Source organism: Halichoerus grypus, chromosome 15, assembly GCF_964656455.1.
Source record: "Halichoerus grypus chromosome 15, mHalGry1.hap1.1, whole genome shotgun sequence".
Taxonomy (NCBI): Eukaryota; Metazoa; Chordata; class Mammalia; order Carnivora; family Phocidae; genus Halichoerus; species Halichoerus grypus.
Genome location: NC_135726.1, coordinates 46,794,591 through 46,822,512, shown reverse-complemented (window position 1 = coordinate 46,822,512; position 27,922 = coordinate 46,794,591). Strand labels below are relative to the sequence as shown.

At 48.4% G+C, this 27,922-nt stretch overlaps 2 protein-coding genes across 5 annotated transcripts in view; one reads left to right on the top strand and one right to left on the bottom strand.

Annotated features, from left to right (window-relative positions):
- The window catches only part of SIPA1L3 (signal induced proliferation associated 1 like 3), a 232,331-nt gene extending 221,922 nt beyond the window's left edge, over positions 1-10,409 (bottom strand). For all 4 annotated transcript variants that reach the window (XM_078063034.1, XM_078063032.1, XM_078063033.1 and 1 more), the window contains exon 1: positions 9,828-10,409. The gene's annotated coding sequence lies outside the window, so the exon portion shown is untranslated. The remainder of the gene's footprint in view (positions 1-9,827) is intronic.
- Positions 10,410-15,480: 5,071 nt separating this feature from the next.
- Positions 15,481-26,570, top strand: LOC118553138 (WD repeat-containing protein 87). The gene is made up of 7 exons (XM_036120130.2): positions 15,481-15,555; positions 16,439-16,606; positions 17,005-19,880; positions 20,331-20,602; positions 20,969-24,492; positions 24,547-24,606; positions 24,640-26,570. The coding sequence occupies exons 1-7, from the start codon at positions 15,481-15,483 to the stop codon at positions 26,386-26,388; spliced, it is 8,724 nt and encodes a 2,907-aa protein (XP_035976023.2). The 3' UTR covers positions 26,389-26,570.
- Positions 26,571-27,922: the final 1,352 nt, after the last annotated feature.

The following is a 27,922-nucleotide window of genomic DNA, read 5'->3' as shown; positions in this document are numbered from 1 at the left end:
CAGGGGTGCCCTTCCCTCTGGGTGCTCTCTGTGATTTCAAAACTGGTGGCACCAAGATACAGAAAGCCAAAGAATGACTAACGCCACCCCCAGGTAAGGTCCCAGCAGGAAGAGGCAGCCTCTTGTCAGACTTAACAGCAAGACTGGTATGGTGCTCTGGGTGCGGCAGGGGTTCTGTACTCATTGGTGTCGCTGACAGCATTGGGCCTGTCACTGACAGAGCAGTGTGGGATGCACAAAGGGGGAGGAGGTCCTGACCTCTGACCACTAACCCCTGCAGCAAGAAAGCACTGGTCGATTTCTCAGGCTTTGGAAAGGAAGCTATTAGGCTGAACCTCATAAAACTGCCAATATTCAAACACTCTAGGCCCTGCAAAAAAGTAATTTCGTATGGTTTGACCTAATACAAGCCAGGAAACTGACTCAATGCAATGTCAAAGAGGTTGGTCGCCGGCAAGAAACTGGGATGGTGGTGGCCTCTGCGCAAGGGAGGTGAGTGCCTTATTTTTGTTCCTTTGGTTCCATGCATATGTGGTCACTTTTCAAAATTTAATGAAATGTAATAAATCACTCAACCCTGCAATATCTTCCGATCTCAGAGACAAACTTATACTGGATCCTAAGAGATTATCAAGCCTGTCATTTCTCTGTCCTCATCCCTTGCTCTGGCCACGTGGGCCTCCTTGTGAGCTCCTCAATCCCCCCAAGGCCCATGTCTCAGGGCCTTTGCACTGGCTGCTCCCTCTGCCTAGACACCCCCACCCGCTCACACTGCCTTACCTCCTTCAGGCCTGAACTCATGCACCTCCCACGGAGGACATCTCTGGCCACCCTGTCTAAAACTTCAACACCCCCCACCCTAATACTTCCTATCCACTTTCCCTGTTTAAGTTCTTCTGCTTAGTGCTTATTACCACCTGACACAGCATACATCTTCCTGAGTTCTCTTGTTTACTGTCTAATCCCCCACTTGAATGAGAGCCCCAGGAGGGGAGAAGCTTTTCTGTCTTGCTCACTGCTGTCTCCCTCGTTCCTAGAAGAGTGCTCAGCTCCGTGAATCCCCATCGAATGCCTATGTTGAAAAATCAGACTATTGGGGGTTTGCCACCCTCGGACACCACGCATGCAGGTCTACACTGGCAACATGGGAAAATCAAGCTAAGCTGGTAACAGTGCCTCCTCACGTTTTCTCCACACTGGACTCACCTCAAAGCCTTTGAAAGGAGAAGACAGGACAGAATTGAAGAGGATGCTGGGGGCAGAAGGCTGAGGAAGCCGGAGGGCTGCAGGAGGAGTTCTGCCTTCCTGCCCACGCACCTAGAGAAACCGGGCACTGGAGAAAAGATCGAATCAGGAGACGGAACAAATGCCAGCCTGTGGCAGGATCAGACCAGAGCTCCTGTCCCCGTCACCCATGTCTACCTACCTGGCAGGCAAACGATAAGCAGAGACCGCCCCCCTCAAAATGAGGGTGTTCTCTTTTCCTGCCATTTCCACACAAGGATTTCTGCCACACACGGATTAAGTGAGAGTCCCCCAAAGAACAAATGCAACAGGACCCTCTACATATGTGGAGTGGGGGGGGGGTGGGGTGCATATACGTGGTAAAGGAGTCTGAACTGCTGGCTGGATGGGGAGCATCATCACGTCCAAGGCTCCGTCTGTCACAAGCTGCATCTGGCCCCTTCTGCTGTCAAAAGCCAGAACCGAAAGGGGGCCCCTTCCCTGCCTCCTGCTGCCGTGCGAGAGCGAACCAAACGCTGGGTTCTGGTTCTCTGTGGGGCCCTAACAAAGACCCATCAAAGGAAGGATCTGTGCATGTCTGTCCTGAGGGGAGGACTGGGGGAGGATCTGAGGCCTCCTGTTGAAACACGTCTTTGGAAAAAATGTGGGCGGGGCCCCCACGGTCAGGTGCTGGAGGAAAACAGATCTCAGGCAAGTGGGACCTCTGTAAACTGCCTCAGAGGGCCAGTGCCACCGTGGCCAGTACTCAGAGCAGCCGGGGACGCGTGTGGCCACTGGGACCTTCACTGGTGTCCTCGCTGCTCCTGGGCGCTGCTTTACCAAAGGGGTTTCCAAGGCCTTGGGCCAAGTATTGACTCCCATAATGGAAACAACAACAAGAAAACCAAAAAACCCTGTTTTTATTGTACAAGTGGACTGGGCAGAGGCAAGAAACTCCCCCACACCTACACCTGAGCTCGAAATACACAAATTCCGAGTGAAATTTGTTGTCCTTGATTCTAACGTTTCATGAAAAGACATCTCAAACACAGAAAGGTGAAAGAAGAGTATAATAACCCCCATCGGCCGGTTTCAACAGTTACTTCATCTCTTCATTCACCCAGACACACTGTCCCTTCCACTCTCAGCCTGTCCATATTATTTTGAAGCAAATGCGGGACACCTTACCAGTTCACAGGTACTTTAGAATGTGGGTCTTAAAGACAAGGACTTTTTTCTTAAGCAGAACCCAGTAGCATTATTACACCTTAAAAAAAAAAAATCAGAATTCTTTCATGATATCAAATATCCAGTTAGTTCTTGTTAATTTAAAGAAAGGGGAAGTGAAGGTTCCAGAATCATAGAAAAACCTCATGCCCAGAGTGGTGTTCAAGCCTCTGGGCCCAAATGGGCTGAGACCTGACTCAGGGCTATCCCAGAACAGGAGGACAGCGACCACACGCAGGGTGGAGAGGCTGAAACTAGTCAGTATGGTCCTGCTTGCCCATTCGTCCATCTGTCCTTCCACAAGAGCCCGCAGAGTGAGTGTCTAAGAGCCTGGACTGTGGAGCCAGCGGCTTGGGTTTGAATCCTGGCTTGGACACTCGGCAGCTTTAGGACCTGCATTTCTCAGGACCTGTTTCCTTATATGGGAAAGGGGAACAATAACAGTACCTACCCCCATGGAGTAGTGGTAAGGATTAAATGAGAAATTACATGAAAAGTACTCAGAGCAGTGTGTTTGTACCTAACGAGAGCTCGGTGAATGCTGGCTAGTATCATTGCTTCAGCCGACAGACACTTTACTGAGCATCTGTTACTTACCAGGCGCTGTCCAGGAGCAGGACAAGAGAGTGGTGAACAGGTTAAAACCCTCATGAGTCACCACCTGGGGCAGGGACTGGCACCAAGCCACTACCTGGGGACACGAGCAAACTGAGAAATCTCCAGTACCTGCCTTGTTTGGGTAGGAGGCCCAGATTCATCCTGCCCCTGCGAGGGGGCACCCTGAACCAGGGGAGTAATTAGAAGTCTAGAACAATGACTCTCACGAATGAAAGAGGAAACCACCATGGCGTCCCTTCCCCCCCCCATCCAGCAGTACCTCTTTGGATCACAGCAAAGGCGAGATTCGCCTGCTGGGTAAGTGCTGCTGTCGCTGGGCTCGCTGGAAGGTGCCACACAGCTCTCACAGAGGGCCACAGCCTCGAGGAACAGAGTCAGTGGCGGAAAGAGAAAAGAGGCTTCATGTGCAAAGAAGCAGTTTAGAATGGGCTTTCAATAGGCTGGGCCCTTTTCTTGCCTCCCTCACTGTCCCTGCCCACCCTCCTCCTTAGTCCCCAGAGTCCCCTCTTTTTCCTGGGAGATAAGACCTGTTTCCACCGAACCTAGAGCTCAAAGTAAGGAGTGCAAGTGTCAGTTACTCACGGCTAGAGCAGCACCCCAGCACCACCATGGCCTCGAGGATCGATCCTGACAAGCTCTGGGAATCCAGTTTGTGTGATGAGTCCTTCCTGTGGTTTTTATTGCTCACAACTCGGAGCCCATCCCCCTCAAAAACTAAAGACAGCAGAGACGACAGAGATTTGAGTACGGTCTCTGGACCGGGGTTCAAACTCTGCCTCCATCACTAGCAACCTTGAGCAAGTGACCTCTCGTTGCCAGACCGCAGCTTCCTCAGGTGTTCAACAGGGATGATCATGGTTCCTGCCGGCACGCATGGCCCGCACGGCCGGTACGAAGCACAGTGCCAGGCCCATAAGGCACCTATGACGGGTGGCAGCTGGGAGGTTAGCTACACCGGCCGATGGTGAATATGCTTTTCAGCCGTCACCCGCCTTTATTCACCAAGATACAATGGGCACAGCACCTCTGATCTATCACCGTGAGCTACCACCCTTGATTTCCGTATGAGTCTCATACCCTATGTCCACACTGTCCAACACGTGTGGCTACTGAGCCCTTGAAATGTGGCTGGCACAAATGGAGATGGGCTGAAGGCGTAAAACACATATTGTATCTTGAAGACAACATGAAAAAAAAATGTAAAAGTCTCAATAATTCTTTTTTTTTTTTTTTAAAGATTTTTTATTTATTTGACAGAGAGAGCACAAGCAGAGGGAGAGAGGGAGAGAGAAGCAGCCTCCCTGCTGAGCAAGGAGCCCGATGTGGGACTCGATCCCAGGACCCTGGGATCATGACCTGAGCTGAAGGCAGTTGCTTAACCGAACGAGCCACCCAGGCGTCCCTATCTCAATAATTCTTACACTGATTTCATGTGAAATGTTAATATTTTAGATAAAATGCATTATTAAAATCAATTTCTTCCATTTCATTTTACTCTTGTAAATGTGGCCATTATAAAATTTTAAGTTCTGTATATGGTCCACATTGGTGGCTCACATTTTATTTCTAATGGACAATACTGCTGCAGACCCTTGAGAGCCCGTGTCTTCTTATTCGACTTCAGACTGTCAGTGTCTGGCATGCAGGCTAGTTAGGAAAAAAATGTTTCCTAGATGGCGGGATGAAAGATGCTCTCCACACTTCTCCTGGTCTTAAAAGCACCCACTACTGTCTTCACATCCAGCCAGGCCTGCCCTTCATTCAAACAACCCATAAGGCCCAGGCTATATCAAATCAAAATGGACACAGTCGTGGTGGCGGGAGCAGGGTGCTGGGGGCCCCACAGGGCCAGGTAGCTCTGTAGTTGCTGGAATGTATTTTGATACTTTGACAGTCAAAAATGCTGGCCTGGTGCTTAGAAACACGCTTTCCCCTACCCGCCCAAGTCCCTCTTCAAAGCTCACCCAAACGGGACGCTCACCCTGTTCACTCTCCTTCACGCCTCAAGCCCGCTCACCCTTGTTTTATTGGAGGACAAGCTCTGCTAAAGGGCCTTCAATTCTGAAACAACCAAACAAACATCCCAACAGAAATTGACCGCATCGTGTCTGCCAGTGGAAATGATGCCACAACCTCCCCAGACCACTCGTGCTGCCACATGAATGATGTACTAAATATAGTCCGCAGCGCTCTGCATGTCAGACAAGTTGGAAAGGAAATGCTGCATCCACTTCGTAAACTTGCCTCAGCCCCGTAAGGAGGGTCTGGGAAGAGCAGCAGTTTGGCATGTGGGCAGAGTCTGGAGTCTGGAATCGGCTCCTCATCTGTAAAGTGAGTTCCATACACTTATCTACTTCACGGGAGTCTTGTGAGGGTAAGTGTGAAATGCTTGGAAGAGCAACTAGTACAGAGTAAGCATTAAGAAACGTTAGGTGTTATTACCATCATTAGCATTATTTTACAAAAATTAAAGTAGCATGAACTTGAAAAATGGGATTTCGCCTTTCTCCAGCCACAATGATCCTGTTTTTGTAGCCAACTCACTCCCACCTCTGGGCCTTTGTATTTGCTGTTCCTGCTGCCTGGAATGCTCTTCCCCCAGCTCTTGGACAGCTGGTGCCTCTTGCTCATGCAGGCCTGCCCGTACCATCCAAGTTAAAGTAACCACCCTTTCCCCCCCCCCCAACCAGCATGCCCTACCAGCCACTCTCTGTCCCCTCACCCTGTTATTTCCTCTATGATACTTAAACCATTGAAAATTACCTTGTTTATTGCATGCCTCCTCAGCTAAAATGTAAACCCTAGGACAGTGAGGATCTTATCTGTCTTGTTCACTGTCCAAATGCTTTCAGTCACTATGCTCTACTGCCTATGTACCAGAACGCTTACTGGATGTGTCTTTGCAAAGGTAAAAGAAATCCCAGAAACAACCTAAATGTCCAGCGACAGGGGAATGGTGGTATAAAGCATGGTCTCCTCATACTGAAGAATGTGGGTCTAGCTGTTAAAAAGAATGAGTCAGGGCCGCCTGACTGGCTCAATTGGTGGAGTATGCAACTCTTGATCTCAGGGTTGTAAGTTTGAGCCCCATGATGGGTATAAAGAGTACTTAAAAATAAAATCTTAAAAAAAGAATGAGTCAGATCTGTATGCAATGACTTGAAGGGATATGCCCTATTATTAATTGAAAAAAATCAAGTTACAAATATGTGTGGTTTGATCCCTACCCCTCCTTTTTGGCGGAGCGGTGAGGGAGAAGAAAGAAAACAATCAATAGATGCATATATACATCCTTACAAGCACAGAAAAAGGCAAGGGAGGGCATCTACTGAACTTGCCAAGGGCAGAAAGCATATCCACTGTGTTCACTACCATTATCTCCAATCCTAACCACAGATACTTAATAAATATTCCCTGCCTGAGTAAATGGTTACCTTCGGGGGAGGGGATTTTAGAGTGGAGGGCGGCACCTACTACTTTATTCATCTCTGTCTTTGACATGTTACAACAAGCATGTGTATCTCTGCAAAACCTTTTTAAAGCCAAATTCAACCCATTCTCACACACGCAAAGCAAGTCCATGACCAGAGCAGTCCTAAGCAACAGGAGCAGTACCAGTCTTAAAGAAAGCACAGATGCACGAACTGGTCCAGTAGCCTCTCGTTCCAAAAGCTAAAAGGAAACACTTTAAAGGAGATCACTGTTTAATTGTCTTATTAAAACATAAATACATTTGGGGCACCTGGGTGGCTCAGTCGTTAAGCGTCTGCCTTCGGCTCAGGTCATGATCCCAGGGTCCTGGGATCGAGCCCCAAATCGGGCTCCCTGCTCCGCGGGAGGCCTGCTTCTCCCTCTCCCACTCCCCCTACTTGTGTTCCCTCTCTCGCTGTGTCTCTCTCTGTCGAATAAATAAAATCTTAAAAAAAAAACAAAAAAAACAAAAAAAAATATAAATACATTTAATTTAGATCTTGCGAGTTAAACACATGACGAGGTTAAGTTCTTAACCATAACCTGTGTCATTTTTTAAACCTAAATTTGGAATCTACCAGTGAAATATGTTTTACAGGGAAAAAAAAAAAAAAGGCGCCAATTACTGCACATTCTAAATTCCATTTTTGATTTACCACCTGACAACTGCAATGTCTGAAAAGCAGGCTCACATTTAACTCTTAGACCATTCCACACAGACTGCTAAAAAACCATGTGCTGTTTCACTAACAATTAAGACCAAGATTTCTTTAAAAGCCACCGCTTTATTTCCTCAGAGCAAAAAAACACTTAGGTAAATTTGGTGGCCATCACAAATGTGACTGAGATCACGGGTGCCCATCATCAACTGCAATCACAATGACAGGTTTCTGCCAACAGACTTAAACCTACACAGGGATATAATAAATTCCCTTCCCAGCCTCTTCCCCGCCATGTGCGCTGCCTCCCCAAATGCCCAGGATGGCTGCCTTCCCATACAGGATATTCTAACTCACTGACCCAATATAACTTTTGAGAAAGATATGAACTCGCCCACACCGGTAAAAATGGGCCCCCCTGGAAATCAGACCTTTATGCCACACCTGTGGCCACTGCAGTCAGGCCAAGTCCATATTGTCTTCTCTGACCCTTAATAATGTTTTACATGCATTAATCCTTGGTGATCTGAAAGAAACAACTCAACCTTGTAAGAAAAGGCCATCTCCAGGGGCACCTGGGTGGCTCAGTCGTTAAGCGTCTGCCTTCGGCTCGAGTCATGATCCCAGGGTCCTGGGATCGAGCCCCACATCGGGCTCCCTGCTCAGCGGGAGGCCTGCTTCTCCCTCTCCCACTCCCCCTGCTTGTGTTCCCTCTCTCGCTGTCTCTGTGAAATAAATAAAATCTTTAAAAAAAAAAAAAAAGAAAAAGAAAAGGCCATCTCCAGTGGCCAAGGTGGACTTTCGGTGCCCACGAGATGGGAGACCGTGAGGGGCCAATGAAATGGTGTTTCTTTGAAATGGAAGCTCCATCCTTCTTGCCAATCAGCTGGACCTGGGAAGGCTGGAGGAGAAGCGCAACTCCCAAGTTTCTGGCTTGGGCAACTGGGTCACTGTTGGCCCATTTGCCAAGACGCTGACTCCTGGGTCTGGGAGGAGAAGTTTAGGTTGAACATGTTGTGTTCATGGTGCCCAAGGGACAGTCACCAGGGGACATCAAGGAAGCATAGACTCTGCATCTGGAGTTGGAGCTCAGGGGGCTAATATGGCTTTGAGACAGGGTCAAGTGCTTGCAGCCCTAGGGTGGTACATAAAGCACTGGGGTGAATGTACTGGCTTGGGGGGGGAGGAGCGTGGGAGAGGTGAGCAGGGGGCTGCTGACAGTAGGCCAGTGCCATCTCTTCTCAGGCTCCTATATGGTGCATGTTCCAGAATTTAATCTTTGATGAATAAAAACTGGGGGGGGGGGGGCACTAACCTCATCCCTGCTCTGCTCTGTATATAAACAGAAGCAGCAAAGGCCTCTTAAGAGAAACAAGATATGTTTATTAAATGCTTACTATGCACCCTGCCCTGTGCTAAACACTAAACATGAATTATCTCCTGGAATCATCAAAACAAGCCTGGCACAAAATCCTGTGACTACCATTTCACAGATGGGACACTGAGGCTGGGAGTGAATGTGTGGGGGAGCTCAGGGCTGTCATGTCACAGCCCACAGTTAGACAGTCTCTGGGCCAGATGGAGAACATTGAAGAAGAACAATTATAATACATACGCGCTGCTACTTAGTAAGACATGGCTCTAGACTAGGAATACAATCTCAGCAAATCCTTACAACCTGCTGAGACTGATGTTGTCATCCCATTTTACAAATGAGGAACCTGAGGCTGCAGGAGAGGAAATCATCTAGATCAGACGTTTCCCCGGTGGGCCAGACCTAGACTACAGCCAGAGCCCCACCCTCAGAGGGTCTCCGGGACGCAGGAAAAACGCTGAATAAATGGTACCATTTATTGAATGCTGACTGTGTGCCAACTGCTGCTCTAAGCACTTTACACACAATATTCTCGCTGTATCCTCAAAACAACTCCACAAGGTGGCTGCTATTAAAATCCCCATTTTACAGATAGGGAAACCGAGCCACAGAGAGGTGAAGTCAGTTGCCCAAGGTCGCACGGCTGATAAATGGCAGAGCTTAAATTTGAATCTGGGTCTCCGCCTCCCAAACCAAAGCTCTTAAAATAAATTCAGTTAACAGCAGCCACCCTGCACTGAGTGCTAGGGCCCTTTACATGCACACCCTCAACTAACCCTATGCTATAGATAACACCTTCACCCTATTTCTTGGGAGCCAACAATAGCGCAAACATATAGTAAGTGTCTTCCATGTGCCAAATGCTTTATTCGCCGTATCTCAACGTCTCAACAGAATCCCCAGCAAAAGACACTCTTCTTCCCGTTTTACCGAAGGGGAAACTGAGGTTCGGTGCGGTTTCCCTAGATTGCAGATTCCGAGTGGCAGAGGCAGGACGCGAACCCACCGCTACCCGACTCCCACTCCATGCTCTTCCATACAGTGCTGGGTAGCACGTCTCCAAAGTTGAGCCATGCGGGCACAGGTCCGGCCGGTCCGGAGGGCGCGAGTCCCGGCGCCGCCGCCCCCCACAACCGGTGCCCACACCCGGCCGTCCGCCGGGTCTCCAGCCCGCGCTGACCCTCGGGGTCCGAGTGGACACCGATTCCCCGCCACCCTTGCGTGAGGCCGCCCCTGCACCCGAGGCCACATACCTGGGCGTCCCGGCTGCCCGCCCCGCGGGCCCCACGACCGCGGCGTCCGGCCCCGCGCCGTTCGCTGGAGACGCCGCCAGCTCGGGTGGCCCGAGTGACTTCCAGGCTGCCCACTTCCAAGCCGCTTCGCGCGAAGCCTCCTGGGAACTGTAGTCTCGCCCTAGGCGGCAGCAAACTGGGAGGAGGGAAAAAAAAAAAAAAAAAAAGGCCTGGCGCGCAGGTATTGCCGGGAGCAGTAGGCGCAGGCTCGCGCCGCCTTCTGGGAATGGTAGTCCACCTGGCGCCTCCGTGCCGCTCCAGTCTCCAGGGCACTTCCGCAGCCCCGAGGGGCGTGAGGGATGGAGGCGTGTCTTCTGCAGACTCCTGCCCGGTAGCTGAGCTCTTCGCTTCGCGAGGGCGGTTTTTCCCTTTCTCCCAGCCCTATCCGCCTCCAACCTTTCTCCGGCGGACTCACCCCACCCTCCTCCAGGCGCTAGGTACTTACCCCGAGGGCGCGAGCCTCGGGAGAGGCGGGGACAGCTGAGCTGTGCGCTAGACCCCCAGTGGAGGGGAGCGGCCGAGGAGGGCGTCTTTGCGCGCTCGCGCACGCGCGCTCGCCGGCCAACACCGGCCTAAATGCCGCGGGCTCCCGCGGGGGAGACTTTTTTTTTTTCCCTTTCGAACGCGCGCGCGCGGAAGCGCGCGCTGGGCTTCTTCCTACCGGGCGCGCGCCAGTGCGCACGCGCGCTCACTCCCTTCGCCTCGGTCTCTCCGCTGGGCGCGGGGTTGCGAGGCTAACCGCTCCGTCCGCCGAGTCTTCGTGCAGCATCCCCAAGGTCGCTACTCAGGCGCTCCTTCTAAGTCTGCTCCTTCACATAGGAGCTCCCGGGTATCGCCACACACGCCGTACCCGTCCCTTGTCGGGAGTCCTGTCGTCACAGGTAATAGGCATGGATGGTCCCAGCCTTGAAGAGGCGGTCACGCCCTCCTTCCTGCCCACGCCGAGGGCCCGGACGCCCGAGCGTGTAGGGACTCGGGTGTGGTGGCCTCTCGCCAGCCTAGGCAGCTCCAGAACTCCTCCTTCCACGGGAGCTTCAGGACCACCACCCAAAGGGCTGCCCTGGAGGCTCTGTGAGCCACCCTTCAGTCGTTGATCACACATTTTGAGGGTGTCTAGTGCTTTTTGAGTACCTACTGCCTGGGAATTTTGTTCAAATTTAGTCCACCTGCCGACATAATCAAGAATCCGACCCTTTTTTCAAAATGGATGTTACCACTCCAACTCCATAGGGGTTACCGAGGGAACTGGCTGCAGTGCAAGGTCCTCTATCAAGAAAACCCAGTGAATACCGTTCTTTCTTCCAAGAAGATGCTCAGTTAAGACTTGAAGTTGGGAAGCATATATCCTTCCTGGGAGAGGGCAGAGGGTCATTCATTTGCTCATTCATTCAACAGAACTGTATTAAGCACCTCCTTCATGCCAGGTTGGGTGATTATGGGGACAGCGGGAAGTCAAGACAGACTGGGTTCCTGCCCTGAGGGAGCTAAGTCCGGTGGGGGTATCAGACACCACCAGAGAGGGACAATCTAAAGCAGGACTATTCAACAGAATTATAATGCAACCACCTATGCCGTTTTAATTATTAACATTAAAAAATTAAAGAAATGGGTGAAATTAATTTTAATATTTTATTTAACCCAATATATCCAAAATAAGTTATGTTTAATGAGAAAACATTCACATTGCTTCAATTTTAAAATTTCATTTAACTAAAATAAAATTAAAACTCTGAGGCATAAACAAAGATACTCATTTGTGCCATGGGTTGTCATAGCAAAAGGTTGGAAACTGCCCAATGTCCATTAATAGAAATTTGGATAAATAAATGATCAATACCATGCCTCTGGCAACTGCTGAAAAATGAGACGGAGCTATATGTATTACTATGAGTTCATCTGTAAGATATATTAGGTGAGAAAGAGGTGCAGAACAGTGTAGGTAGTACACTACTATTTGTAAGGATATCTTTTACATATATGCTTGAGTATGTACAGAACACCTGTAGAAAGACACAGCCAGGGTTACCTTTGTGAAGGGGAAAGAAGAATAGGTTATCGCATGTAAAAAGGTGACTTTTTCATTCTATGCTCCTTAGTATCTTGAATATTTTTTACCATGTCCATTTTAAAAAGTTGTTTAAATGGAAGATGTTAGCTAAGTCATAGAATCATCATAAGAATTCAACGGAACAATATTTAAAATGCCTAATCAGTTCCCAAGATTGCCTCTGGCATTACAGCCCCTCTGACTAATTAATTAGGCCCTTCTGATGCCAGGGGTCTCCACCCCTGTCCCCTAATGTGAGAGCCACCTACGAGGCCAAGGGATTCATGCAGGGCATTATCTCAACGTGTGGAGCACACATCACCCTCCTTTTGGGTGGCCAAGTCTCCTTGTTATACGTACTCACAGCACTTTGTTCTTTACCTTCCTAAAAGTGAATCAATAGCATAATTTAATTTGTTTTAAGATTGAGAAGATTAAAAGTTGCAGAAAAGTTCAAAAAATAGAACCCATCACTCAGAATTTCTCATTGTAATCAATTTTATGACAACTCTTTGATGTCTGCCTTCCCTGCTGAACTGTAAGCTCTATGGGGCAAGAACTGTCTGCCCTCATGTTCCTGTAACAGCATATGGAGCCACTGAGTGACCCAATAGGAGCCCAGGGACACAACAGTGTCATGGAGTGCAGTGCCCTCTAGAGCCAATTCTCTTTATTACAAAGGCAGGACTTGCTGGAATCTGGCCTTTGGTCCCATCAGGCTGGAGAGTGGACTGCGGCTAAGAAAAGGATGTAGTGCGGTGCCCAGTCACAGAACTGGTTTGCCTCCATAGTCAGTAGGACGTACCAAAACTTGGCCCCAAATACTAACTCCCCTAAATTGACTGCAGGGCCTGAATTCTCCCATTCCATCATCTTTGGATTATCAGGATATTAAAAAGTCAAGACTATTGGGACGAAGGCATCTGGAGCTCACTCCAGATTTGTTTTTAAGGACAGATAATGGGATTAGGGAATCAAAGGTGGGGGAACTTTAGGAGAGAGGTGTCCTCTGAGGGTGATCTGAGGAAGTTGGTATATGGGCTAGGAGAGAGTGGCAAAACAACAACAACAACAACAGAGGCTTGGGGTTCAAAGGCCTTCTTTCTCACTAACCCCCAAGGAATGTGCCCCCAAGGGATCCTAACGGCTTGCTTTTTGCAGGCTGGCCAAAGAGAAGTTGGACCCAGAGGAGATGTTAGAAACAATGGAATGTGATGGCAGTGGCTGCAAATTTGTTACAAATGACTACTCTCTCAGCAGCTCTGGGGCCTCGAGGAGGAGCCAGGAGAGTAAATATGAGCTGTGGGGCCTGGCCCACTGGGCCATCCGCTGATGTGCAGGATCTGAGGCAGCTCACACTGGCTCCTGAAATGTGGTCCAAAGGAGCAGCAAGTATAGGCTTCTAGGGGAAGAGAATGGGGAAAGGTATGGCAGGAGGGCAGCGTGCAGCCTTGGGGAGAGTAGAAAGAGAGAGACGGGACATTAGTGTCTGACAGCCAGTCACCAGTTCCCATTAGTGGGTCTGTGGGTCAGAGAGCTTCCTTGGCATCAGCTGGCAGAGCCTCTCCCTCCTCTGATATGGTAGAAGAAGCCTGAACTGTGGATGGGATCTTAGTCTTGAATCTGCCTCATGTAGCCTTGAACACATCCCTTTCCCCTTCTGAATTCATGTTCCCCATAATGTATAATGAAGATAATATTATTTGCCTCTCAGAATTCTTTTGAGAAGGAATGAAGGGATTGATGTGAAAACTTTGGGGGGGGGGCTCTAACAAGTGACTGATGTGAAAACTTGAGGGGGGGTGACTCTAAGCCACTCTACACATGAGAGGATGATACATTTTGCCTACTGCCTCCCCCAAATACAGCCACCAAGTCTCTGTGGTAACACAGGGCCTAGGCTTAGCCATGCCAGAGGGTGGGTCCTGCTGACCTCACCTCAGGTGGCCCAGGCTAAACTGATCTGGAACTTCCAGCCACTCCAGGTAAGTGGTTCTCAGAGTTTAGTGTGCCTAAGATCAACCGGAGAGATTGTAAACCTCAGATTTGGGGGCCCTACCGTCAGAATTACCAATTCAGTAGGTCTGGTGTGGGGCCCGATAATTTGCATTTCCAACAAGTTCCCAGGTGATGCTGATGCTGCTGGCCTAGGGATCTCACTCTGGTAGGAGCTACTTCTTCGAACTCATCAGTGCATCAGTTTTCCTTCATCTGGCAGGCACAAGGATGGCCTCCACTGCCCTCTGCTGGCCAGACTATAAATTTAGCTGTCATGTTTCCAGAGCAACTGAAAAGTACAAAGTACAGGTTGGAGAGAAACAAATATTTGAGAACCAGACCAGCCTAAAAACAGCAATCGTAATTGTTTGTTCCTTCAGAGTATACTTAAAAAGGAATTCACAGGAATTATTTTATTTGATCTTTGCAACAATCCTGTGAAGTAGGCAAGGCTGGCATTTTCATTTTACAAATGAAGAAAACAAGCCCATCGTCAGACCAATGACAAATTCCCCGACAGAGGGGGGCTTATTAAAAGTAGGATTCCCAATCCAAGAAGGAAAAATAGAGGTTTGTCCTCATGAAGGCCAAGGAGAAAGGAATGGGGAAAAGGATGATGAACAGCAGATGCATCATGAGTGAGAGAGCTACTTGATTCCAAAAGCCTGGAAAGGCCTGCAAAGCCAGAGGGCTGGATCCTTTCTCCAGCGATGCAAGGTGGGGTCGACTCTTAGTCCTGGGGCCCCCCTCATTTCAATTTACAATTTCAGTAGTCAGACTTGAATGTCCATAGAATCATCTAGGGAATTTGTTAGAAGGAAGGACCCTGGATCCCACTGCCACGGTTCTGCTTCGGTCGGTCCAGGACAGTACCTAGGGATCTATATTTTAAGACAGACTCCTTCCCTAGGAATCCCAGTGCAGGAGATCCAAGGACCACACTCTGGGAACTCCCAAGTCCTTGCAAAATGCTCTCTTGACACACCACCAGCAGCAAAGAAATGTTACTTGCCTGCGACCATATTCCTTTCTAGCCCCCCTCCATGCTTCCTTCGCCCATAATATCCTACAGGGTTATGACAGCCAATGTTAAGATTCAATCCTCAACTCTTTTATTCACCCTCCCCAAGTCTCAATTTCCTAATCTATAAAATGGGGTCGTACCGGGGCACCTGGGTGGCTCAGATGGTTAAGCCTCTGCCTTCGGCTCATGTCATGATCCCAGGGTCCTGGGATCGAGCCCCGCATCGGGCTCCCTGCTCCGCGGGGTGTCTGCTTCTCCCCCTCCTTCCTGCTCGAGCTCTCTCTATCTCTGTCTCTCTCAAATAAATAAATAAAATATTAAAATGGGGTCATACCTACCTCACTGGGCCTCACTGAGCGTTAAATGAGATGTGTCTTATGGATAGTTCCTGATGTTCAAAAAATGTTCAATACACATGAGTTCATGGATCTTGACTTCTGAGTCCTAGTTCCTCAAAAAGTAGTTAACGGCTAAGCTGAACTCTTTTGGATTCCCACAGGTTTTTAAGCAACGGTCCTGAGGTGGACCAGGGAATAATCAAGGTGATGTCTTCCACCAGACTCATTCCCCTGTGGAAGGATTTTAAATACTTGGTAAATGACATCATACATAAAAGCAAGGTAATACATATGTAGGACATAAACGTGTTATTGGCCTCTATCTATTTTAATTGTTATGAGCACTTCAAAGAAGCATAGATTTTCCAGGGAAGCAGAAAGCAGGCACAGTAGACCATAAGACAATTGTCCCCTTAGTAGGAAGTGGGCCGTTCATTTCCAAATGAGCCTAGGGATCTCTTGCAAGTACATTTTGATAGTGGAAGGTGAACACTTTGGAGCATTGTCAGAGGAACCAACCCCTTGGGGAGACAGATTTTTCTAAAAGAGAAGGGAGAAGGCACCAGAAAGAACATTTGCCGACCTCGGTTTTGCTCTGGTTGGCTTTGTGTAAACTATCCCAGGCAAATGTGTCATAGCATACGCTCTATCACTGTGGAATAATACATATTGCATATATATTATCTTCCTCTGTCATGTTTAAAGGCCAGGCAGGGTGTTAATGTCTTACCTTTGTGCACTTTTAAGCCTTAAGAACTTAAAGTTGCACTGACTTTTGTCACACTCTGTTACATTTCATGTAGGTCCGCGGTGGTGCACTTGCCTGGGTAATGTGTTAAATATGTCTTTCATGACATCTGTACCTTGTAGACAGAAGAGGGAGTGTCAGCGAACGGGTATGTTGGGAAGAACATCTGTTTTCCCCTGTGCTCACACCATGAAATTTGCCCATTTAGGCCCTATAGGGGTTTGGTTCTCTCCCGTGTCGGGCATTGTGTTACTTGCTTGTGAAGTGTAGGTGTCCTACGAGTGACAAGTGGTGCATGTGTGGGTGTAACAGGCATGAGGCATGACCTTGGGAATGGCTTCAGTTGTGGCTTGTGTGAGAATATATTTAGTGCACATGTGTCCTGGTCTCTTCGTTTCATGCCATGCCTCTCCCCAGCAAACGTCAGAAGACCCGAAGAATGAAGTGGTTGTGCTGAGTGACCAGTCCCAGATACTGTTCAGAGAGTCTCGCCATCCGCAAAATATGCCGCTTATATGCTATTACTTCAGTGATGCCAACTTCTTTGCCTCCCTCTCTTGGGTGACAAGCACCAAAGAAATACAGGTAGAACTGCCTCGCCTTTCTTCTCCTTCTTAGCTCATCCGACAGGGGCCGTGCCCACGTAAGCTCTCACCCCAGACTGACAAAGGGAGATCTACCTCTTGAATGAAAATGACCTAGATCTAGGATTCCCCCCCTCTTCCCTTCTTCAATTACAGTCTCTCCTTGAATAGGTTTTCTGGTTCCCTTAAAATAGGCCAAGGTTAGGGAAAGGGTCCCAGGCTTCCTGCTTCTACGTATTTCCAATTCCCATAACCGGGGCGGGGGGAGGGAGGGTGGTAAAAACACTCGAGAGTCTTCCAAGTCCTCCTCATCACGAGCACAGGGGAAAGGAGCTGCATATTCTGCCCTTTCCTCTTCGACTATCTTTCCTAGGCAGTGTCCCTCTTACTCTCTTGTAGGCTGTAGTATGGATGAAGAGCAAAACTGAGGACATGGTCGAGAAGAGAACATTCTCCATGACTGAACGACTGCCGCCCATCCAGTCCATGGTCCACACAGGTTCCTTTCATATCCTCGTGGCCTACTGTGGTGACCTGATCCTGCGGCTCTTTGGGGACCACTTCCGGTCATTCAAACCCCTGGGTATAGTGCCCTGCCGCTTTAACATCAACTGCCTCTGCTATGACCCGGAAATGAAAATGCTTCTGTCGGGCATCCTGGGGGCAGTGGTCACCTGGATCATCGAGAGGAGCGGCAAGGGCCTCCAAGTAGCCCACATGGTCCCCATGCCTGGAGATCAGCTTGTCCAGGACATCAGGCTGAACGGCCCCAATGGCTCCCTCCTCGCGCTATGTGAGACGGTGGTGAGGGTCCTTGAGCGCCAGGGCCACGGCCAGCTAGGAGAGGTTCAGAGGTTCATGTCCACCACCAGCGGCTCCCCTATCACCTGCTGCTTCACCTGTTTCGACCAGGGCTTTCTCTATGCTGGAAATAAGACTGGGGAAATCCAAGTATGGAGCCTTGTCCGGGGAAACTCTCTCCACAGTTTCAAGGCCCATTCCTCATCGGTGACCTGTATCCGCAGCCGGCCAGAAGCCCACACCCTGCTAACGGCTGGCAAGGAAGGCCTGATCAAGGAGTGGAACCTGACTTTGGGGAACCTGCTGCGGCGGCTAGAACTTGGCGAGGAACTGTATGAACTCGAGTTTATCGACAACACTACTTTCTTCTGCCAAACTACGCATACTTTCTCCTTGCGCCGTCTGCCTTGCTTCTACAGCCTCTTCAGTGTCTGTGGCTCTGCTCCCCAGCAGCTGCGTCGGGTCCGCTGCGGTGATAACTGGTTCCGGATCCTGTGCACTACTGAGGATGGCTTATTGCGCTTTGTGTCCCCACTCACAGGAGATCTTCTGGTCCTCACCTGGCCCTTCACGATCCTAGACCGGGCTGTGGACTGGGCCTATGACCCAGAAAAAGAAGAGCTCTTCGTAGCGACGGGCAACGCAGAGGTGCTGGTGTTTGACACGACCCGCTGCCCTTGCCCAGCCAAGTATCTCTTGTGCACCTCACCAAATTCTCAAGACTGGGTACAATGCCTGGCTTATGGGCATTTCCACCTGGGCCGGGGTCTACAAGGACTCATGTTCTCTGGACACCAGAGTGGTGTGATCAGAGTGCTTTCCCAGAACTACTGTGCCAGGATAGAGAAGTTCATGCACTTTGGAGCTATCCTGGCACTCTCTACGCTACCTGGAGGGCTTTTTGGTAGCCGAGAAAACTCTTTGCTCTGCTCCTATGGAATGGATGACTATGTACACCTATCAGAAGCTGTGCTCGAGGGGAGGAAAGTACATTTGAAGCCCCTCGCCAGCATTCTCAGCAGCTGTCACCTAAGACACCTGATACTCTTACCCACGTCTGTGGGCGCTATCACGGAGACTAACTGTCTGCGTCTCTGGAGGTTCCACGATTTTCTGTCCTCTGAGTCACAAGAAGACTCAATGTTTATAGAGACATTGCCTCTGCACCAGTGCACCATCACATCCTTTGATGTCTGCCTGTCCTTGAGCCTTTTTGTCACAGGTGGTATTGATGGGTCTGTCCGGGTCTGGAACTTCCATGGCAGACTTATAGCCATGCTGGACTCATCGCTGCACTTTGGCCCACTCTGCTTTGCAAATGACCGGGGTGACTTGCTTGTGTCTTTTAACCAGAGTCTTTATCTGGTGTCCTGTCTAAAACTGCTTCACCCAACCCTGCTGGCTCGCCTTTCCTTTATGAGCATGACAGATGAAGTGCTAGAGGCCCCTAAGCCTTTCACACCAAGCTTCTTCCTCTCCTTTGAGACCATGTTTGTGCCCAAGTATATCTACCTTGGAAAAGGGCAACAGGAATTAGTCGGTCTAGAGAAACTTGTCAATAAGCGGGCCATTGCCTTTGATCATACAGTGCCACATGTCATAGAGGAAGATGAGCAAGGGAGTCCCATGTTACTGCCTGCCTTCAGACACGGTTTCTCGTATAAAGAGGAAACTGATGGGATGGAGGTGGGCAGACCTCCCCATTACGTGGTTCCTCCCCAACTACAGTTGACTGCCTGGGATGGACTCAACCCCTACCAAATATTGCGATGCTACTTTGGTCATGGGCGGAAATGGCTCTTGGCTCCTGACGGCTACATCCCCAACTCAGTGATTCGTGCCCGTCTTTGGCCAGAGGGCAGTCCGATATACCTACAGTGCAACCTGCATTCACCTGTGTGGGAAACGGATTGGGACAAGTCCCAACAATTCTTCTTCTGGCATAGTAGGGTAAAATCTCTAAGTGATGCAGGAGAATATTCACAGGAAAAGGAGGATGAAGACTTCATAGAAATGAGATTGTCCAAGGATGTAACCTACAATGTCCTTACAGACTCAGCAAACCGTAGTTGGCTGGGGAAAAAGATGAGTGAAATAGCTATTAATAGCCTGGTGGAGACAATCCTCAACATTATGATCCACGCTTCTCCACTGAAGTACCAATGCTGTATTGGTGCACTGGGGCAAATCTTTGCCTCTTATGAGGTGTCTTCATCCCTGCGCTCTGAAACAGCCCATCGTCTACTGGATGATACCACCAATTCCAACCCGCTGATCCGAGAGCTAGCCTGGGAAGGGCTGAAGCATCTAGGAATGATTACTCATCTCTTTGCCATGCCTCTGGCCCAAGGATTGATGGACAAGGACCAAAAAGTGAGGAGTAAGGCCCTGAGCCTCATGGCTGACACCGGAATCCACTCTAAGTCCTCACTCTTAAACCTGATCCAGCACCGAGAGACCTTCCGGGAGATGCAGTAAGTTCTTTGTGCCTTCTGCAATTCTTGACTAGCCTCTAATATTCTTCTTCCTTTCCCTTCCTTCACTAGCTCTTCATACCTGTCCATTAACTCTTCCTGTCCTTTTTCTTTTTCATAGTCTTTTTCCATTCCTAGACCGTCCTGACAATCCTGACTGCTCATTCCTGTCTCCATTTTTTCTCTTGCTCCTGTCTGTCCCTTAACTCTTGAGTTCCCCTTTTCATTCTTTTCTCCTACCTCTTCAGTCCCCATACAAACCATTCCATTCATTGCCACCTTGGCTTTCTAGACTTCCTCTTTCTTCTTGGCCATCCTTTACCTCGACGTACACTGTCTCTGTTGGCCACTGTGCCAAGCCCCCTGCCTGTTCCACAGCAGTTCCTTCCTTCTCGTTCTCCCTGTTGTCCCTGATTCACCATGGTCTTTCCTCTCCCTTGACTTTCATAGGCAGGAAACGATTGGGGAGGAATCCCTAGACCATCTGTTGGGGATGCGGGCCACAGATCTCCAAATCCTTCATACTCAAGTGGAGCAGCGATTGAATGAAAACCTGACCTTGTCAGAGGGACAGGAAAAGCCTGCTTTCTCTTTAGAGGTCTCAAGGATTTCTGAACGTATATCCCTTTCCAAGCAACCTGATGTAATTCCTGGAGAATCTAAAGCTGCCATCAAGTCCGGCAAAGGCCAAAGACAGGGCCGAGCAGGGGGCAAAAAGCATGGTATGTATGGGGTGATCTGGTTCATGCCTCAGGGTCCCCAAGAGGCAATATAGTTAGGGCTAACATGGGTCAAGAGATATCAACCAGGTAGGACCAGAGACAAGTAGACAGATCTTTTCACAGAAACTTCCTAGGAAGAATCTACCCAAACTCAGGGAGACTCCAATGCTTATCTCCATAGGATTTGGAAGGGGCGAGCACTGGAATAAAGTAAGGAGAATCCTTTTTTTTTTTTTTTTAAAGGCCTCAGCCCCCTCTGTTGCTACTTCTTTGACGGCAATTCCTCTTACTCATACCATTAGTGGGAAAGATGTGACTTAAGCCTCCCATGCCTTCCTTATCTCCATCTCCTGATCTTCCCTGCAGTCCGAAAATTGTGGCGGGCCCTCAAGAAGATAAAAGAGGCTGGCAAAGAGCCAGGTCCCGTAGAGGGTGAAATTGACCAGAGGGAAGCTGCACCAGTTTTGGTGGAGGATACAGCTGCCCATTCTAGAATGTCTTCAACCATCAGTGTGTTAAAGATTTCAAAAGATGGTGAACAACAACCTCCAGAGAAAGACACCTCAAAGGACCAGTTTGCACTGACCCTGAAGATGCTGAGGAAAATACATGACAGAAAAGGCAAGAAAAGAACAGTTCAGAAACCCAAAAAGAGGCACAAGAAGACAAAAGAAGATGAAGTTACAACTGAGGAATCTCTGTCTGCTGTAAAGGAAGAACCAGTTGTGAAGCAGCTGAAACCCAAAGGGCGGGGTGCCACTGGAGCGCCCGGCCGCAAGACCATCCCTGAAGATAGCTCATCATGGCGGGATGATCTGTGTCGTCTTATGACCCTTAGAATATCTGGTTCCCAAACAAAAATGTCAGAAGCTCTAAACATGGAGCTAGTGGCCACGGCTCAGGAAGTGCTGGCAGATCAAAAGCCCAGTTGGGAACTTTTTCAGGAGATCTGCCCCTTGTTGGAGAAAAAAAGTGAGGTTCTGCTTGAGGACCTCAACTGGGATATAGCCTGGCCAGAGGAGAAACCGATTTTTATTCATGAAGGGGCAATTAGAGATGACATAATGACCATCAGAAGGGAGGACGAGATACCAGAGGAGCAAGAGCAAGTGCAAAAGGAAGAAGAGGACATGCCATACTTGCAGGAAACCCAGGTGATTCCCAAAAAAGGCAAGAAAAAGAAAGCTATCTTTTTAGGACCCAGTGGCCTCACCAAGGGAAAACGAATATCAAAGAAAGAAGAGAAGAAATCCTTTATGAAGCCCTTTAAGCAAGAGAGGAAAGAAGTTCAGCAGGAAATAAAAGTGGATAAAAAAGAGACAGTGAGCAAAAGAGAGAGGGATGTGAGTCAGGCAGTAGAGGAAGTGGCCAAACCAGAGGAGGAAGTAGTTAAGCAAGAAGAAAGGCCAGTTATGGATGAGAGGAAGCTGTCTTGGCAGGAGTGGAAGAAGTCCTGGGATGAGTGGAAACAGGCCCAGGGTGAGACGAAGATATCCTGGGATGAATGGAAGAAAGCCTGGGACAAGAAGCATCTTGAGGAAGAGGAGAAACAACAAACGGATGAAAGGAAGCCACTCCCAGAGGAGGAAAAGCTGGATGTGGACAAGAAGAAGCTGAGATGGGATGAGTGGTTAGAGTTCTGGGAACAGACAGCGGCCAGGTCCAGAGAGGAACACAAGGATGAGGAGGAATTGACCCTGGAGGGAGAAGAATTGTCTCAGGAATGGGGAGAAGAAGAACAAGAAGAGCTGATGTCAAAAGAGCAGAGACAGATCCAAAAAGAATATAATCAGGCCTGGATGGAGAGGAAACGAGCCCAGGCTGAAAGGAAACGAGCCCAAGAAGAAAGGAAGCTGGCCCAAGAAGAACAGAAGCTAGCACAGGAAGAGAGAAAACTGGCCCAGGAAGAGAGAAAACTGGCCAGGGAATATGGGAAACTGGCTCAGAGAGACAGGACAATGGTCCAGTCAGAGAGGAAGTTTGTCCACAATGAGGAAAAATTGGCCAAAAGAGAGGAGAAGTTAAGCCAAGAAGCAGAGAAACTGGCCCAGAAAAGGAAGAAACTGGCCAAGCAGTTTGAGGAAATGGCTCGAGAAGAAGAGAAAACAGCAAAGAAAGGAGGGAAGCTGGCTGAGGTAAAAAAGATACTGGCCCAGAAATTGGAAAAACTGACCCAGAAGGAGCAAGAGCTGGCATTGCAAGAAAAGGAACTAGCCCAGGAATTGGAGGAGCTGATGTGGGAAGAGGAGGAACTGGCTTGGAAAGAAGAGGAACTGATTCAGGAATTGAAGGATCTGGCTGAGGAAGAGGAGGGACTGGCTCAGGAAGAGAAGACACTGGCCTGGCAAGAGCAGAAACTGATTAAAGAAGAGAAAACACTGGCCCTGGAAGAAGAACTGCTGATCCAGGAAGAGAAGAAACTGGCCCACGACAAGGAGAAACTGCCCGAGGAAGAGGAAAAGCTTGCCCAGAAAAGGAAGAAACTGATGGAGAACAAGTTAAAACTGGCCCAGGAAAAAGAAAAATTGGCCCAGGACAAAGAGAAACTCACAAAGAACAAGAAGATCCTAGACTGGAGGGAGAAGTCTCTGGCTCAGGAGAGGGAGAATCTGCTTCAGGAGCAAGTGAAATTGGCTCAGAGGAAAGAGAACTTCCTCCAGGTCAAAGAAAACCTTGCGCAGAACAAAAATACATTAGTCCAAGCAAAGGAGAAACTGGATGTGTACAAGAAGAAACTTGCTCACGTAGAGAAGAAGCTGATGGAAGAAAAGGAAAAACTTTCCCAGAAGAAGGAGAAGCTGGACGAGGCAGAGAAAAAGCTGACCCAATTAGAGGAAAGTCTAGCTCAGAAGCAGCACAATCTAGCCCAGGACAAGATGGAATTAGCTATGGAGAAGAGGGCAGTATTTCAAGAACTGAAAATGCTCAGAGGAGAGTGGGATGGTGCCAAGGAAGAAAAGGCACTGGGCACAGAAATGAAGAAACTGGCCCAGGAGAAAGTCAGGCTGTCTGAGGAAAAGGAAATTCTCTCTGCAGGAGAGACTGAAGAAACCTTAAAACAGATAAGACTGACTAAGAATGAACTAGAACTAATCAAGAGGAAATTGTCACTAGAGGAGAAGATACTGAGGTATGAAGATAGGATGCTGGCCACAGAGCAAAGGGACATTGCCAAAGGAAAACTGGAATTTACCAGAGGAGGGAGAGTGTATGCGCAGGAAGAAAGGAAGCTAGCCAAAGTAGTAAGGAAGTTGATTAAAGAAAAGGAGGGCACTTCCAAGGCATCAAAAGTAAGCAGCAAAGTCTTAAAGGCACTTCAAGAGCTTACCAAAGAAGAAATGAAACTGACCCAGGAAGAAATAGAGATGACAAAGATGAAGAGGAACTTCTTTGTTAAGGAAAGGAGATTGAGCAAGGAAAAAAATAAACTTGATGCCAAAGAGTGGGATTTTTCTGAGGAACAACCAGAAGTAACCAAAGATGAGAAGAAACTGGCTAAGAAGCAGAGAAAACTGGCCAAGGAAATGAAAAGAATGATAAAGAAAGAGAAAAAAATAACTGAGGAAGAAAGCAGATTGGCTAGACAACAGAGAGAAGTCATACAGGAAGAAGAAGAGGAAGGACTAACAAAGGATGAAGAGGTAATACCACTGCTTAAACAAAGGTTGAGAAAGAGAAAAGAGCTAAAGACAGTTGATACACCACAGGAAAAGCTTCCCAGTCAAGAGGAAAGTAGAGAGAGCCTTTCTGAAGAAATGGAAAGCTTATTAGACCAAGTAGAGCGAGAGAGTTTGTCTGAGGAAGAGGAGGAGGAAGAGGAGGAGGAGGAGGAAGAAGAAGAGGAGGAGGAGGAAGAAGAAGAGGAGGAGAAGGAAGAGGAAGAAGGGAAGGTGGTGGAGGAGGTAGAGGTGGAAGAGAGGAGAAAGGAGAAGGAGAAAGAGAAGAAGAAGAAGGAAGAGAAAGAGAAGAAGGAGAAGAAGAAAAAGAAGAAGAAAAAGAAGAAGGTGCAGGAGGGGGAGGAGAAAGAGGAGGAGGAGGAAGAGGAGGAGGAGGAGGAGGAAGTGTTTGAAGAGGAGGAGAAGGAAAGCATCAGTGAGGAAGAGTCAGAAAGTCTGAGTGAGGAAGAGTCAGAAAGTCTGAGTGAGAAAGAAAAGGGGAAAAGCTCACTGAAAAAAGAGGCAGACAAGAAAAAAGAGATCTTTAAAAAAGAAAAATTATTTAAGTCACAAGCAGAAAGAGAAAAGGACCAAAGAAGAGAAATAATCCCTTCTATTGGAAAAAGAATCCCTGATATCAAAGACAGTGATATACAACTAAAAGTTCTGAAAGTCCCTTCCAAGAAAGTGATCTCAATAGCTCTGGGCAGGCAAGAGACAATACCAGTGCCAGTGTCTACGAAACAAGTATCCCGGGAAGAAAGGGCCAGAGCACTTGAGGCATCCAGGGTACTTCCAGAGTCAAGGTTTATGGATAGACAAGAACTGTTGAAGAAATATAAGCCCAAACCTCTACAACTTTTGGATACAGTTTTGGAGTCCCCAGAGCAAGACTTAAAGACTCCATATTTACCTCACATATTGAGGAAGACCATGGAAGCTCACAAACTCCAAGGTGAACCACTAGAGCCCAAGTGGCAGTGGATTTTGCAGCATCATCCAGCTCTGATGAGAAAGACTGAGGTACCTGTGCCCCAAATCTGGGCCAAGGAAATAGGTGCTCAGGTAGTACTCTCAGATATAGAGTGGATCCGCCATGTCCTAGAACGGATGGAGGCAGGAGAACAGCTTTCTAGGGATAGTTTCCACAGATTGTGCCAGCTTCTCAAAGACCTCACCTCAAAGGGAAATTTAGAGTGGCTACATTTGGCCCAACTTGAAGCCATTGTGTACCGTCACAAGCAGGCCCTGGAATCACGAAGCGCACATATCTCAAAACCCAATAAGGAGCCCATGGGTCCAAAGTACCTGAAAGTGATCCCACCTATAAAAGGAAAGGAAAGCTGGTTAAAACCTTTCATTGTCCCCACACAAAAGTCCCCATTAGGTTCGAAAGGGATTCCAACCCCAAAGGGTGTAAATTGGCACCTTCTAGAAGAGCCTTATAGGAGTGCATGGGCAGAGCAGATATCCACTGCTCTCAAGGAGATGGAGGTGCAACACTTTAATCCTGCCACAGGAGACAGTTTCACAGGTGCCCAGGCCTCTGTGGAAAAACAAACCCTTGCACTGATGTTTCAAAAGGACTTCTGGGCTTTTAAGGACAAAGGCAGGTTTCCCAGATTGCCCAAGCTGGAGAAGAAGGCACAGGCCATCTCTAAGAAAAAGGAGGAGGTGCCTCTTTGGGAGACATTTGTGGCACTGTACCATGTCTTGCGGATGTTGCAGCAACGATATGCAAAAGACAGCGCTGCTTGGATGGAACAGTTCTACCAGCTCATGGACCTGTACCAACTTAAGTCACCCCGAATCCAGAAGCTGCTACAGGAGCTGTTACTGAGAGATGAACGCCAATCCCAAGAGATCACCTATGAGGCGGCCCTAAAGGCCATGGAGCTGGTTCCGGGGGAGCGCTTGTTCTACCACCTGTTTTGTGGTGGCTCTCAAAACCCTAAAGGTCCTCTGGAGTTCCAGGAGGTGGTGTCCCTCCCAGGTCAGAATAATGTCCGCACCATGAATCCTATGGGCATTGCTCAGTACGGGATCTTAGAACTCGCCTGGAAGAGCCTGCCCCAAGCCGATATTCACCTCACCAAGGAAATGCCCCACATCATTGTGCCCACCCCCTAATTTGGGACTGACTAGAGGTCAGGACTTTTCATTCCTACCTGGAGGAAGGCCTTGTCACCCTAATCTAGACCCTTATCCCTAGGGCTCACACAGAGGTAGGGCCAGGCCAAAGCCCTTTCCCTACCTAGCTCCAGAAACCAGCTTCCATATGTGGAATAAAGAGGAGGTTCTCATTTGCAGCATCCCTGTAATGTGTCCCTCTTCCTCAAACATTGCTTCTCCAGAAAGGTAGCGAGGGAGACCAGATATATACTCCTGAGAGTGGGAAAACATCCCAAAAGCCAGTGGGTGCTCACCCTCTGGAGGCCTTCAGGCAGAAGAGTCTTTCCTTGTCCTCTTCCTTCCTTGCCTCCCCTCATCCTCCCCTAAAGACTATAGGAAGGAAAGCACCTGGCACAAAAATGAATGAATATTTGGCATTAATATAAGAGTCACTGACATAGTAGAAAGAAAATGGGACTTTAGAATCAGAAGACCTGGCATAGTTCTTGGAGGTTCACAGTGGAGGCAGACTCTATTTCCCTGTTCATAGCTCTGCATGCTGATGACTGGAGTCCCAAACGGCAGGTGTTGAGGGGACCCTGAGGGTATCTCATGAGTCCCTTCCCTCTAGCAATGAAGAAGACAAAAGTTAAAGGGAAGGGGTAGTAAAGTGGAGGAAGTTGTCCTTGCCAGTAACTGTGTTCCTTCCCTGATCTCCTCTCCCCACCATGGAAACTTCAGAGTTGCCTTTCTCCAGGTAAGCTGAGCCTTCCATCAGATTCTAACAAGTAGCCCATCTATGCCATTTGCCACCCCTCATCGTGACGTCTCCTTTGTTATTCTATTCCCTCTTCCTGAGTTTGGTTTTGTGGGAGAAGCCAGGGATAGAGGGCAAGAGAACATTCTGAGAAGTTGGAGTCACCTCAGAGGCCAAGCAGTACAGGCCCACGTGGAGGGTTCAAGAGCTATGGGCTGGGGACAGGAAGCCTCAAAAAGGATGACTGACCCAACTAGCCGGGCAAGGCAGCAGAAATAAGTATGGCCCAGCTGGCTCTCTCAGCCTTAACTGAAATAATTTCTCCTTTCTGGCCTTTGTCTATGTCAAAAAGGACAGTGCACAAATTACAAATATCAGGCATGAAAGAGGCATGAACATCACTACAGACCCTACAGGCATTAAAAGGATAAGGACTGTATACTATGGATAACTCTATGCCCATAGTTTTGACAACATAGATGAAATGCACAAATTCCTTGAAACTCCCAGAAAGGAAATAGCAATACCTATCTAACTCATTTTGCAGGATATCAGTGGGTCCCCTGGTCAAAAATAAGATACCGTGACCAAAAACAAAACAAAATAAAAACCACAAAAACAGTCTAGCTTTTGTAGCCCTGGGGTCCTAGAATCAGGAATTCTATGGATGGCTCTTCAGGAAGCCTCAAAACCTCGGTACTGGCTGTGACACCCTAGATATCCTCTTATCTTTGCCAGAATGGCAGAGAACAGAACTTGTTTGTATATTCTTTTTATTATGAAAAATTTCAATCA

Coding starts and splice junctions, on each gene's coding strand:
- LOC118553138 (XM_036120130.2), top strand. CDS start 15,481: ATGTCTTCCACCAGACTCATTCCCCTGTGGAAGGATTTTAAATACTTG. Junction 15,556..16,438: donor ACATCATACATAAAAGCAAG/GTAATACATATG, acceptor GCCTCTCCCCAG/CAAACGTCAGAAGACCCGAA. Junction 24,607..24,639: donor AGAAGAAGAAAAAGAAGAAG/GTGCAGGAGGGG, acceptor GAGGAGGAGGAG/GAAGAGGAGGAGGAGGAGGA.